The 12511-nt window shown below is 37.7% G+C and overlaps 1 protein-coding gene across 4 annotated transcripts in view; it reads right to left on the bottom strand.

Moving 5' to 3' along the window:
- Positions 1-2415: 2415 nt before the first annotated feature.
- TCOF1 (treacle ribosome biogenesis factor 1) overlaps positions 2416-12511 on the bottom strand; it is a 60832-nt gene continuing 50736 nt past the window's right edge. For 3 of the 4 annotated variants that reach the window (XM_025169503.2, XM_025169505.2, XM_007432788.4), the window contains exons 16-18: positions 7907-7977; positions 5063-5096; positions 2416-2961 (exon numbers count right to left, since the gene is read on the bottom strand). In XM_025169503.2, coding sequence (XP_025025271.1) covers positions 5067-5096; positions 7907-7977 — 101 coding nt within the window. In that variant the 3' untranslated portion in view covers positions 2416-2961; positions 5063-5066. Of the gene's footprint in view, positions 2962-5058; positions 5097-7906; positions 7978-12511 lie in introns of all 4 variants that reach the window. The other variant, XM_025169504.2, reaches the window with a different exon arrangement.

The following is a 12511-nucleotide window of genomic DNA, read 5'->3' as shown; positions in this document are numbered from 1 at the left end:
AGGGGATCAAAGCATAAACAATTGGCTTACATAAAAACACTTATCTGAGGAGCTTATTCCCAATACTTGGTTCCCCTTTTGTATGATCATTTTCATACTTTGCAACAACATACTGCCTATGTTAGCCTAACTCACTGAACCATAAACTAACCATCTGCCCATTTTAGCCCAGCACATTGAGCAATCCCAGCCTGTGCAGTTGATTCAGGGTGTGGTGTGATAAAAGAACACGGTTGGGGAAAAAAAAACGTGGTAAACTGTGGAGAGGTGGGTTATGCCAATATAACCACTTTCTTAGCATCAACTTGGCTGTGAGGTCCAGTGGATCTCTTGGAGAAGTGAAGCAAATGGGTACTAGCAAACATGTTGGAGTAACACTGAAGTATGGAGTCCTTGGGGTTCTGAACTTGGTTGTTTTCGTTACCCGGCTAGGTAACATCTTCAGTGCAGCCGGGTAACAAAACATTTGCAAGGAAATAACCAAGTTCAGAGAACTCCAAGGACTCCACAGTTCAACCCTGAGCTACATTCTCTTCTACTGGTAACACTGAAGTAGTCTAATTTGTAGCATAAAGCAACTTTCCATGTTTCTAAACTTGTTCTTATGTCCATGTTTTCCAAATTGAAAACAACATGAGCACATCCACAGGAATTAATGTAATTTTGTACCCAGTCTTTTCACAGGGTACAAAATATTTACCAAAAGTAAAATGAACAAATTAAACATTAAGTCAAACGTTACCATTTCAAATAAATACAATTCAAAAAATGTGTTTGAAGAAGTGTCGAGTGAGAGGATTCTAAACACAGGAGAAAGTCCTCTCTTGCATTACCCAACAAATGGCCTTTTGAAAATTGGGGCATATTTCATGACAGCTTCTCTCTAGCTATTCATGACTAACCAAGTTCATAATAAAAGAAATGGTTCCCCAGGCCATTTTCTGGATATGCCAAGGAAGTATTGGAAACTAGCGTAGATCTCTCAACTGCTTCCCTGGAATAAGAGCAGGCATCTCCAAAGCTGTGTGTGATTTCTCCCTGTAGACTTAAGCAGATATTAAACAGCATAGGGGGAAAGTTGACACTCTGTGGGATATCATGGGGTTTTGCCAAGGTGTCAAACACTAGCCCTTCAGCACCATAGAACTGGGGATATCACCCAACAGAAAGGACCAGAATCTTTGCAGAACAGAGTGCCCCATGGCATGATTGGTGACAATGGCAGCCACTGAGTTCCAAAGGAACTGGAAGAACTATGCTCCTCCATTCAGTTCCTGGCACAGGTGACCCATCAAGGCATTTTCAATCCTACCTCTCAGTCAAAAACTATTTTTTTAAAGAAAAGGCGAGACATCTTCCACATTCATCTTAGTTGTGCTACCACTTTCTGAATCACCATATGCAAAAATTGTATATTTGAGACCTGTCTGTAATTCTCCAACTTTTCCAGGAAAGGTTTATTTACTATAAGTATTTCCCTTTTCTAGAATGACAAGTTCCTTTTCCATAGAAGCATTAATTAATTAATCTTTCTCCAGGAGTTAGTCTCACTCTGGACAATATAACCAGCCCAGATGGGACACACATAGAGGAAGTAGGTGGAATGCTGCTTCTTTACATCCTTGATATCTAAACCTTAAAGGAATCTAAAACAACAACAGAAGTGGTTGCCAAGGTCAGATTATTATAACCTGCCCCAATACTGCAATCCAGAATGACTTACATTCTGGGAAAGAAAACATTGCAAAGTCCAAAGTCCTGTGTTGTCATGATGAAGGCAGAGGGGGGAAAGCCTATTTCACTTACTTCCTTGGTTAGACTGCAGTGGCATAACCCCCTTTCCCTGGAACAGTCAGGTTGGAATTTCCTGGCAGAATTCCTCTCTGCCTGCAATGATGTCAAGTGTCCCTCCTAGTAGGAGACATGACTGAATAAAAGAAGAGTTGGGTATGAAAAACAAACACCTGTATAATTCTATAGAAATTACAGAAACTAGTTGTTTATAATGCAGAATGTAGATATCTCTGCATAGCATGGCTGTTTTTGAATAGACACCACTTTGCTTCCTGTATTCAACATACTCAAGACACTTGTAGAGAGAATGAAACGTGGACTGATACATGGTGGTAGAGTGGGAGAGGCTCTCTGTGGATGATGGGATGATTAAGAACCATTTCCATATTTAGGACCAATGCAAAAACAACTCTCAGTCCCACTAAGCATTAACCAGTTAGAGGAATACAGAGTGAGATTCCATAAACTTTTCTTTGACAGTCTGAGGCTTGGGAACTTGGTTGTCTTAAAACTAAAGAGACAAACACAAATGCTCAAGCACATTCAGTATGAGATCACAGAAGTTTTCCAAGTCATCAGGAATGTTCAGGTGTGGTGGAGAGACTGTGCACCTTTTTAGTCTTACATAACAGAGATCTGCTTTTTCCAGTCAAAAACTTTTATTGTTTTATTAATAAAAAGAGGAAGGATGAGACAGAAAGTCAATCTAGACACAACACAATTTTGTACACACTGGACACAAGGAGAGACAAAGGACCCCCCTCCTTGAAAATAAAAGCTGATTTTAAAAAAGTAATGGGAGGAGAAGAGGGATGAGGTTTTTCTTGAAAAATATAACTCTTAAGTGGTGAGTGAAGGGAAGAAAGGAAGTGGAAACAGCCTTTTAAAAATTCTGCAGGAAACAAAGCCAACTTTCTGTCTGTGCGCATTCCACTTCCTAAAGGTCAGCATCCCGATTTCTTCTCTTAACGATACAAGTTGTATCCTTCTCTCAAGCCTACATCCAGGTCACTTGAAGCACAGTTTCTTAGCTTTAAAATTCATCATTAAAAATAGTTATAAATTAAATTCAATCTCTGACTTTTGGTTTTGTTGTTTAAAAAATATAAACGAATAATTCTTTTCCAATGGGTGTACTTCCATTCTTCATATTGAATTATAAAGCCACTGCAGAGAGGGAGAGAAAAGACAAAATTAGGAAAAGCACTGTAGTGCGGAGTTGGGGGGGGGGGGGAGAAAACAAATGGTATTTCTGTATGTCTTTAAAAGCCTTCAATTGCTCTACTTTAGATTATGGCAATTACGTTGCGCTGAAACAAGAGAGTTTGCCAGGTCTTCTCAAAAGGAAGGTAGTTAAAAGAAGTGTTCTAAATAGATTTGGATATTCAACTTATCCAGAAAAGAACATTTCTCTTCTTCACCTCTGATTGAAGTTACCTAAAAAGGAAGGTACCAGAAAACCTTGATAGAAAAGCCGAGAGTAGCAGAAGTACAACTTGGTGAAATCAGTAGGTTCTCAAGTTCAACGTTGTGGTGATCTGAGCAGAGAATTCCTGTAATATAGCCTACAACATGCCCTCCAAGTATGGGACCAAAGTTCTGACAGGTTGTGATGGATAGGCATTATGAGTCAAAAATCACCTGGAGGGCACCAGGCTGAGAAGAGATCTAATTTATAGAGATCTAATGTAAACAGAATGTCTATGATGCTAAGACATTGGTTAAATTCATTGAAATCCCACTACTAAACATCGTAACTAATACAGACAAGGTAAAACTGAGATTAACTTCAGCTCAACTCCTGGTAATTACAACCATGCAGATTTCCTGACAGCATTATAGACATATTTGCCATTGCTTTCTTCTCCTTTGAATCAACTTTGACTCCTGGTGATTTTATGTACATGCTATTCTTTTGGCAATGAAAAAGAAAGAGTTAGCCATTGCCTTCTTTTGGAATTTTTTGTCTTTCTTCCCAGCCTGGCCAACTGCCCAGTCTGGCCAACACAAACCAACTAAATCCCTCCAAAACATCTTAAGTAAACCAAAAGACCCAGTAGCCGAAGAAGAAAAAACAGGAATCATCTGCAACATACAATGCAAAGCGTATAACAGCCATTATGTAGGACAGATTAGCAGAGCACATCAGAAGACACAATAAAAACTCCTTAGTCTAACAACACATCGACAGACTCAACCACAATTTCAACTGGGAAACATCCTAGAATGAGCTAAATCCAAAAACACTAGGGAATTCCTCGAAGCTTGGCATTTAGACAAATCAGCCATCAATAGATACATAGAAATAAACCATATTTACACACCATTCAAAAGAGACCATAAAAAAGCTAAGAAGGAAACAAAAAGACCAGAACACATTCTCTCCAGCAGCCAATACCCAGATAAACAGGGATTAACACCAGACAAACAATGAAGTAGAAAACAGTACCCTAATCAAGGAGCTACCAAGGAGAAAACCACACCCCCACCAACGCTGGCAGGGCAAGCTACTGTATATAAATAGGGAGCAAACCTCACACTCACTTGCACTGATGATGTTACCTAGTTGGGTAATGAAACATCTGCAAGCAAACAACCAAGATCAGAAAGTACCAAGGACTCCACAATTCAACCCTGAGCTATAGATATTCTCTTCTACTGCAACTGCCCTGGGATTTCTATGGTGTCTCATCAAAATATTAACCTAGCCCAATCCTGCTTAATTTTGAGGATGTGCTTCCAGGATACACAGGGACTCCAATCACTTTGCTCCTTTCCCAGAATCCCCTTTGATTGTGTCAACAAATGTTAGTCATGCAGTTCCTTGATATTTGGAGATGGGAAACAGAAAATGTTTGTGTAAGCCCTTAAAATAACTTGACCTGTTTGTTTCTTCCACTGCAGACATAGCCCTTCTACCATATATTAAATGCATTCCTACACCTGATTTGCTGAGTTATTACACTTTTGAAAAATTGTTGTATAAGAGATTCAATTTCTACTTGCAGTCTTCCAAGACAAGCAAAAATCATAGTTAAATTCTAGAAAAAAAACCATTCCTCTCCCATTCACCCTTCTATCTTTGAACCCAGTTTCACCGTACATCTAAATTGCCTTTCCTAGTCTGATGTCCTCCTGACATACTGGACTACAGCTCCTCTTGTCCCCACTGGAAAGGATTAAGGACGATGGCAGTTCCCATCTAGAGGGCAACAGATTAAGGAGTGCTAATCTAATATGTAATTTGCAGATGGTTCAGCATACCTACATGTTCATGCCTTTTCTTCAAGGTTATCAATTTTCTGAAAGAATCACAAAACAAATTATTTCAATTTGTTATTTTCACAGAGAGAGAGAGAGAGAGAGAGAGAGAGAGAGAGAGAGAGAGAGAGAGAGAGATAATAATGTGTTAAGAAATGCAGACTGTGCTGGGAAAAAAACATCCAGAGACTTCTCAGTTCTTCAGTGGAAAAGAGAGCTCAGTTTCAAAATCACAGTTTGGCTTTCATGTGAGTTGAAGGAAGATACATTTCTGGGGAAAGATTAGACTATCTTTGCATAAATACATTCTGAAGGTTCTGGAGGATAGATAAAACCAAGCAAAACAAGCTGAACAAGAGTAATTTGCCCTATTCAACTTAGGTGCAAGGGAACAGATGGAATGTTTCATATTAACAAATACTTGGCTTCTAAATGACAAAAATAACAAAATCTGCCATTCCTTTCTGATTTAGTTTAGTCCCTTCCAATCCTTCCCTTCCTTTGGAAGAAGCAAGCATTTTAGATTATAGCAGGAGAGCCACTTTAATTATGCACTTGTTTGCATCTTCAAATGAGGGATGTTTTTCTATATCCCACCTATGATATACTACCCAATCAACTGTCCAGGCTAAAGCATCTCTTTCTGAAAGGAGTCTCCTAGAAACACTTCCTGTGCAGCAAAAGTGCGTAAGATAACTACTTTTCCATTTAATAATTTTCCTCTTCCCTCACATTAATAATAACAATCTGATAGCAACCTATGCAGTTTTCTGGGGGCCACACATGGCTTCAAATTGTGCGCTTTTGCTTTGAAAACAGTTCTGGAGCACCATGAAAAAATAATGGCATGATTCTAAGAGTAACTCTCTATGCTCACTTAACTAAATATATGCCTCTGAGTAACATAAATACAGGAAGGTGAGACCATTTACTCAGAAGTCTACCTGACTCTGATGTTACCAAAAATATGAAATTAGAACAAATAGAATTGATGGAGAAAACTGGTTTTAAAATACTTGGGTACTATGACAAATATGAATTGTTTGTTATTTCAAAATAATTATGTTAAGACATGGACTGAAATTAAGAAGGACATGTTAAGATGGGAGAAATTAAAACTGTCACTCTTGGGGAGAATTTCTGTGATAAAAATGAATGCTTTGCCAAGAATGATGTTTTTGCTTCAGATAATACCTGTTGACAACGGATGTACCATTTAAACAACAGCAAAAAGATATACCTAAATTTATATGGCAAGGGAAAAAACCGCAAGTTAAATATAAAGCGTTCCAAGATGCAAAGGAAAGAGGAGGATTGGGTTTACCGGATTTGAAACCGTATTTCACTGCTTGTTGTTTGGTCTGGATGAAAGGATGGATGTTGCTGAGAAACAAGAGACTTTTCTAGTTAGAAGATCATGACCTGAGGTTTGGATGGCATGGATATTTATGGTACGATAAAGTTAAAATTAATGTGGGCTTTAAAAATCATTTTATTAGACATGCCATATTGAGAATATGGAATAGGTAGAAACCCAGGTTGTGCCCGAAAACACCTTTATGGATCTCAGCTCAAGAAGCATATCACAGAAGAGAACTGGCAGACAAAGATAAATGGTTGACATACCAGGACTTATTGGCAAACTATCAAGAGGAATTTAACATCAAATCAAGAGAGTAATTAACAGCAAAAGGATATAGTTGTCAATGGTTTTCCTATTTACAGTTATCTGAAAGATTTAAAATGGATAAAAAGACTTATGATATGGAACAAAGTAAAGCAGGATTTGAAATACAATTGTGTACTGTTGATGAATATGTAATTGCTAAAATGTACACATTTTGTTGAAATTTGAAACAGAGGAAGAACAGGTTAAAGAATGTATGATAAAGTGGGCTAAGAATTTTGGTTATAATATATAGATGGTTCAATGGGAAAATATGTGGTTAAAAGGGTTGAAATTTACATTGTGTTATGATCTCAAAGAGAATTTTTAAAATTATGTATCATTGGTATATGACACCAGAGAAATTAACTAGAATGTATAAAGGCATTTCAAATGTATGTTGGAAATATGAACACGAAAGGACATTTTATCATGCTTGGTGGACATGTGAAAAAGCTAAAAAATGTTGGATTCCAATACATACTTGGATACAGAGGATTTTAAAGATCAATATTCAATCAAAATTGGAACTTTCCCTTTTAGGATTAATGGATAAACAGTTAGAAAAAAGCCATGGAAGATTTACATTCACTTCTTTGATTAGAGAAAATACATTATCTACATTTCTTGCTGACTGGAAGCCTCTTATGAACTTTTTGCATAAAAATGAAAAAAAAATGTGATTTATGGTTTTGATGATTAGATAGGATAGGTTATGGAAAGAGTGTTATGATGTAACTAGAGAGAGAGATTAAAATATATTTGTACTTATAACTGCTGTGAAGAATATCAGAAGCCACTTCTTTATATCTTTTTTCTTTCTTTTCTATTTTTCTTCAACTTGTTTCTTTTCTTGCACTTTTGGCTTTTTTCTTGTTTTCCTTCTTTTTCTTTTCCCTTCCTTACTTTATATTAGTTCGTAATATAGCTTCAATAAAAATTATATATGAAAGTCTACCTGATTCCATTCAATATGCTGTAATACCTGCTTAGGACTGCAACAAAGCCAATTAATGGTGGGGTGCACTTCCTTCTGCACTCTCATTTCCATACTGGTTTAGTATTAAGGTTCATCAAATTACCTAACTAAAATTGAATCTGAGACAAGTTCAACTTGGACTATGCTTTCATTCATAGGTAGATAGCATTGTGCAAAACAGTTCAAAGCAAGAACGGTCTTCTTACCTTCTTTTTCTTTTTTTTCTTCTGTGTCCCATCTGCATCAAGTCTCTCCACATTTTTGCTCTTCTTTTTCTCTGTAAAACATTTATGGTACAGGGAGAAAAAAAAAAATCAGACTGCATCTTTTAAAAAAACATGACTGAGCCACCTGAAAGCACACTCCCAACTTTGAATGATTTTAAGTGCAGGAACAGTTGTACTGAATTCCCAGAGATACTTTTTATCTTGGATTTCAAAGCCATTTAAAGGAATGGCTACTGCAACATGTCATGTTAAAGAAAAAGAACCTGCATGTTGTGAATGAGTGCCGAGTTTGTGCTGGAAAAACCTAGTGCTAACTCAGCTGTTTTTCTACAAACATTCAGATTCACACCAGAATCCATTATTTATTGCATTTGAATTTTTTCTAAAACTAAATACAAAGAAACCTCAATTTTAACAGATCCTCATTTAGCAGACTTCAAGTGCAATGGACCAATTTGCCATTCAAGTATCTCCCCAAATAATGGAAAAACGCTTTGCATCCGAATATTCCAGATGAGGCAGCTAAATTAATTTTCCTTCATTTAATGGCTTCTACAGCAATTTATATCATTTGCTTATAAATTGCCTCAGTGATGTACTTCAAAACCTTCTCCTCCAAATGGACCATTAAAATGAGGTTTCACTGCATTGTTGCTGATGTAGTCCTGGCATGAGGTCTCAGCCCCTGCCCCCCCGTCCCACTAACTGGGATAGCAAAATAGCTGGGAGAGTAAGGAAGTCCAGTAAAGGCAAGAACATTAGATAGGATTAAGCAATTGAGCATTAATTAATTAAGCAGCCCACAAGGAACTTTTACTGATTGCTTGCTGGGGGGGAAGAGCATCAGGGAGGAGCGGGGGAAATAAAATAGCTTTTCTGTGCCTCTCCCCATTTCATCTCACAGTGCAAACTATAATTCAGGCATATTTGGGCTTTTGAGAGTGTGTCTGGGATAATGTCACAAAAACAGCTGTTGTGGGTCTGGTGTTATAAAATAGCCATTTACCAGAAGGCTAACTGGTGATAATGCTTCTTATCCTTTTGACACTAGGATGCTATTATCACCACTACCCAACACACCTTTCCTTTTTTTCCTAAACCAATAGGCACATTTGTCGATCGAGCTGCAGCCATGTGCTGTTATTTTCTAAGAATTCCTAGGAGGCTAATTCCCAGACTTGGGAACTGGACACAAAGATAACACTTAAGACTGGTTTGTACCATGTTAATGTTCACGTTTCACATCCATGGCACCACACAGAAAATCCCAATAATAGTCCACATCATCATAGTTGTGCAACTCTGAATTTGGCTAAGAGAGTGGTTAAAACCCAATGATAACACCATGCAGTCAAAGCATAGTCAGAGTAAAACCAAATCTGCTTCCCTATCTGGACATACAAATAAGACTAATGCAGAACATGCACCAGCTGACCATTTGCAGCTCCATGTCTCCTTTTCCTAGTTTAAAAGCAATAGCCACACTGAGACTGCTCCATCTATGGAAACAAGATGGTGTTCCTCTGAGAATTTAATATTTTCAGCATCTATAATCTGATTTCATATTGTGTTTTTACTTGAGTTCACTATGTATTGCTTTCATTCATGTTGCGGTTTCATTAAAATTTAAGTCACTATTCTGGAGTGACTTCAAATAGTAGAAGAGATGGTCCAACTCTTACTCAAATAAACCTGAATAAAAATCCTAATCTACCATTTCCAAAGAGTCACCCTCTAAATATGTTGAACCTAGCTTCCTAAACTCCTTGCCAGCATGGTCAAAGGTAGATGCTATGATTGCCATAGAATGCCCTCCCTTCCCCCCTCTGAGTAATAGAGAGAGATCTTATAAATCCTTCCACTGAAGGGTGGAAGCCTCCAAAAGCAAGACAGAACTATAGAGACAGTGCAATGGGAGTAAAAAGAGGACAGTGGAGAGTAAAAGAACATTAGTAACTCATGATTAGGTTCCCATTCCTACAGACATATCCTGACTTTTAAGGCCAGCAAGTTTTTCTGGAGAATCCATTGACAAGAGGACCAAGGCTGCTGATTTATCATTAGAGTCTCCTGAAAGGAACAGTAATGTTAATTTGGGCATAGGACAAAAGAATAGGGGAGAAATTTAAGGTGGTACTTGTGATTAGCCTTTTTAGTTAGAAGTCACCAGGGGCAAGAAGGGCTACTACTTAGCCGCAGTGGCTAGCAGAGGAAACCACAAAGTTCATCAGGCTTATACGTCTTGGATGTTCAGTACAATTTAATAACAGCATTCTAAGTGTAAGAACCATATCCTAAAAGCCCTTACACACTGGTCAAAATTAAGCATGGGGACATATCTAGTTCTGGGATTTCTAAAAACGAGAGCTCTAGAAGACATCATCCCATTAGCAGTATGAGAGATATTTGCTTAAGAATGTGGGTCCCAAGTGAGAGCTGTGGATGACAGATCTAAAGAAGCTTTTCCCAACCTTCAGATTTGTTGAATGACAAATTCCTACCATGCCAACTAAGGACAATGAGACATGCTGCGGAAGAACAGCATATACTTCTATGTTTTCAAGGCAACTTCCAACAGAAAAAGCAAAAATCTCTATCAACAGGTAGGAAGAATCTACCAGAACAAGTCTGATTTTGTTGGGTGTGTCTGCCTTGTATTGCTGGTCAACGAACAGTCAGCAATGCAATTAAGTGCACTTAGGAATTGAGATCATACAAAGACACATGAAATACACCATTTCTCTGTTATGTAAGTTGGTGGACAACTACAACAGAACTTGTGGCTCAGTGTGCTTTCAATTAGTAACACATGGCAAAAAAAGCTCAAACCAGAGGGAAAGAAATGTTGACTATAGAAGTTATACTGAACTGCAAGAGACTTACAGTTCTGTGAAAAAAATATGTTCCTTCTGAGATATTTGCATACCTTTACCACTGAATGTTACCTACTGATATATATAGAGTCTGAGTGAATAAAAACACTGAAGTGTGGTACTTGTTCCATTTGTTTCATAGACGAGCATCCAACATGTTCTAATGTGAAAAAGTAATTCCACCCCCAGTTAAAACAATTCAGTTAAACCAGGCCAGTAGCATGAGTGCATCATTACACAATCAGGATTAATTTGGGATAGCCCTGTCTAATATAAATCTCAAGCTATGACCCTCCTGTATTCTAACCACACAGATTCTAGGGGCATGTCATGACCTACTCAAAAGAAATTTCTGAAGACTTCCATTAAAAAAAAGTCATTGCCTATCAGTCTGAAATAGGTTACAAAACCATTAAGGCACCACTGATTCATGGTCAGAGACTTAGTCTTGAAATGGAGATCTGGGACAACAGTGAATCTTCCCAAGATCAGTTGTCTTGTTGATATCACTCCAAAAGTGCAGCATAAAATCATCCAGAAAGTCACAAAGGATTCCAAAAGAACCTCTATGGATCTCCAAGTCCCTCTTATCTTGACTGAAGTCAATGTTCATAACTCCATCAAAAAAACACTGGATGAAAATGGGATTCATTGGAGAGATGAACTTCTTTCTTAGCAAGGTGAAAGCCAATGCCAAGAAAGAACAATGATGCTCACCTCAAATTGGCCAAAATATACCTTTTCTTCCACAGAAATGTTCTATCAACAGATGAGTCAAAAGTGGCTATGGGGGAAACCAAATACTGTATTCCAAAACAAGAACTTCATACCAACTGTTAAGTATGGAGGTAACAGTGTCATGTGTTGACAGGTGCTTTTCTGTCTCAGGACCTAGATGATTTGCCATCCCTGAAGGAAGTATGAATTTTGCAGGACAGCATCAGCCAACTATTCTGTTAGCTGAAGCTGAAATTCACAAATCAAAGCAATGATCCCAAATGTAGAAACATACAAGAAAGTTTACAATATAATGGATGAAGGAGGACAAATTCAATGTTTTGGAATGGTCAGGCCAAAGTCCAGATCTAAACCCCATGGAAATGTTGTGGCAGGATTATGGAATGAGCAATATGCTATGGAGGAATGGCCAGAATTCTTACACAACAATGTTAGAGAGACATTACCAATTACAAAAGTTATTGTACTAAAAAAGTACAATGGTTACTAAATCTAAGACAGCAATTATTTTTTTCAGACTAGGATACTGAATGGATTACATTGTTTCTGAAGTAAATGAAACAAGCACCAAACTTCAATGCTATTTCTGTACTCAAGAGTCCCTTTATACGTGTATACCTATACAAATATATTTTATCTATTTGTTTACTCAGACTCACATGAGACCCTGGCAAAAATAGGATAAAAATCAGAAAATCTAAAAGGGGACAAATACGTACATAGAACAGTATATCTGAGTGGACTTTATATGTGACAAATAGTTTCCACTCCTTTTTTTACATGTACATTTCTAGAGCATTATAGCCTATTTCAGTACGCATCAGTCAAGTGAAGTAAAGCAGAGAAATAAATGGCTTTTCTCTCCCTCAAGAGGATAACTTGAACCGAGATCAGCAAAATCCGAGTCCCTTTTTCCTCCTCATCCTCCCACTATAGCCTCATCCTTTGCTAGAGGAGGCCTGTGACCATTTCT

This window comes from Python bivittatus, unplaced genomic scaffold (assembly GCF_059951505.1).
Source record: "Python bivittatus isolate LINGU-HERP-01145 unplaced genomic scaffold, Pbiv_v1 ctg000080_np1212, whole genome shotgun sequence".
Classification (NCBI taxonomy): domain Eukaryota; kingdom Metazoa; phylum Chordata; class Lepidosauria; order Squamata; family Pythonidae; genus Python; species Python bivittatus.
Note: the sequence above shows the minus strand (reverse complement) of the source record. Positions and strands in the feature narration are given on the sequence as shown.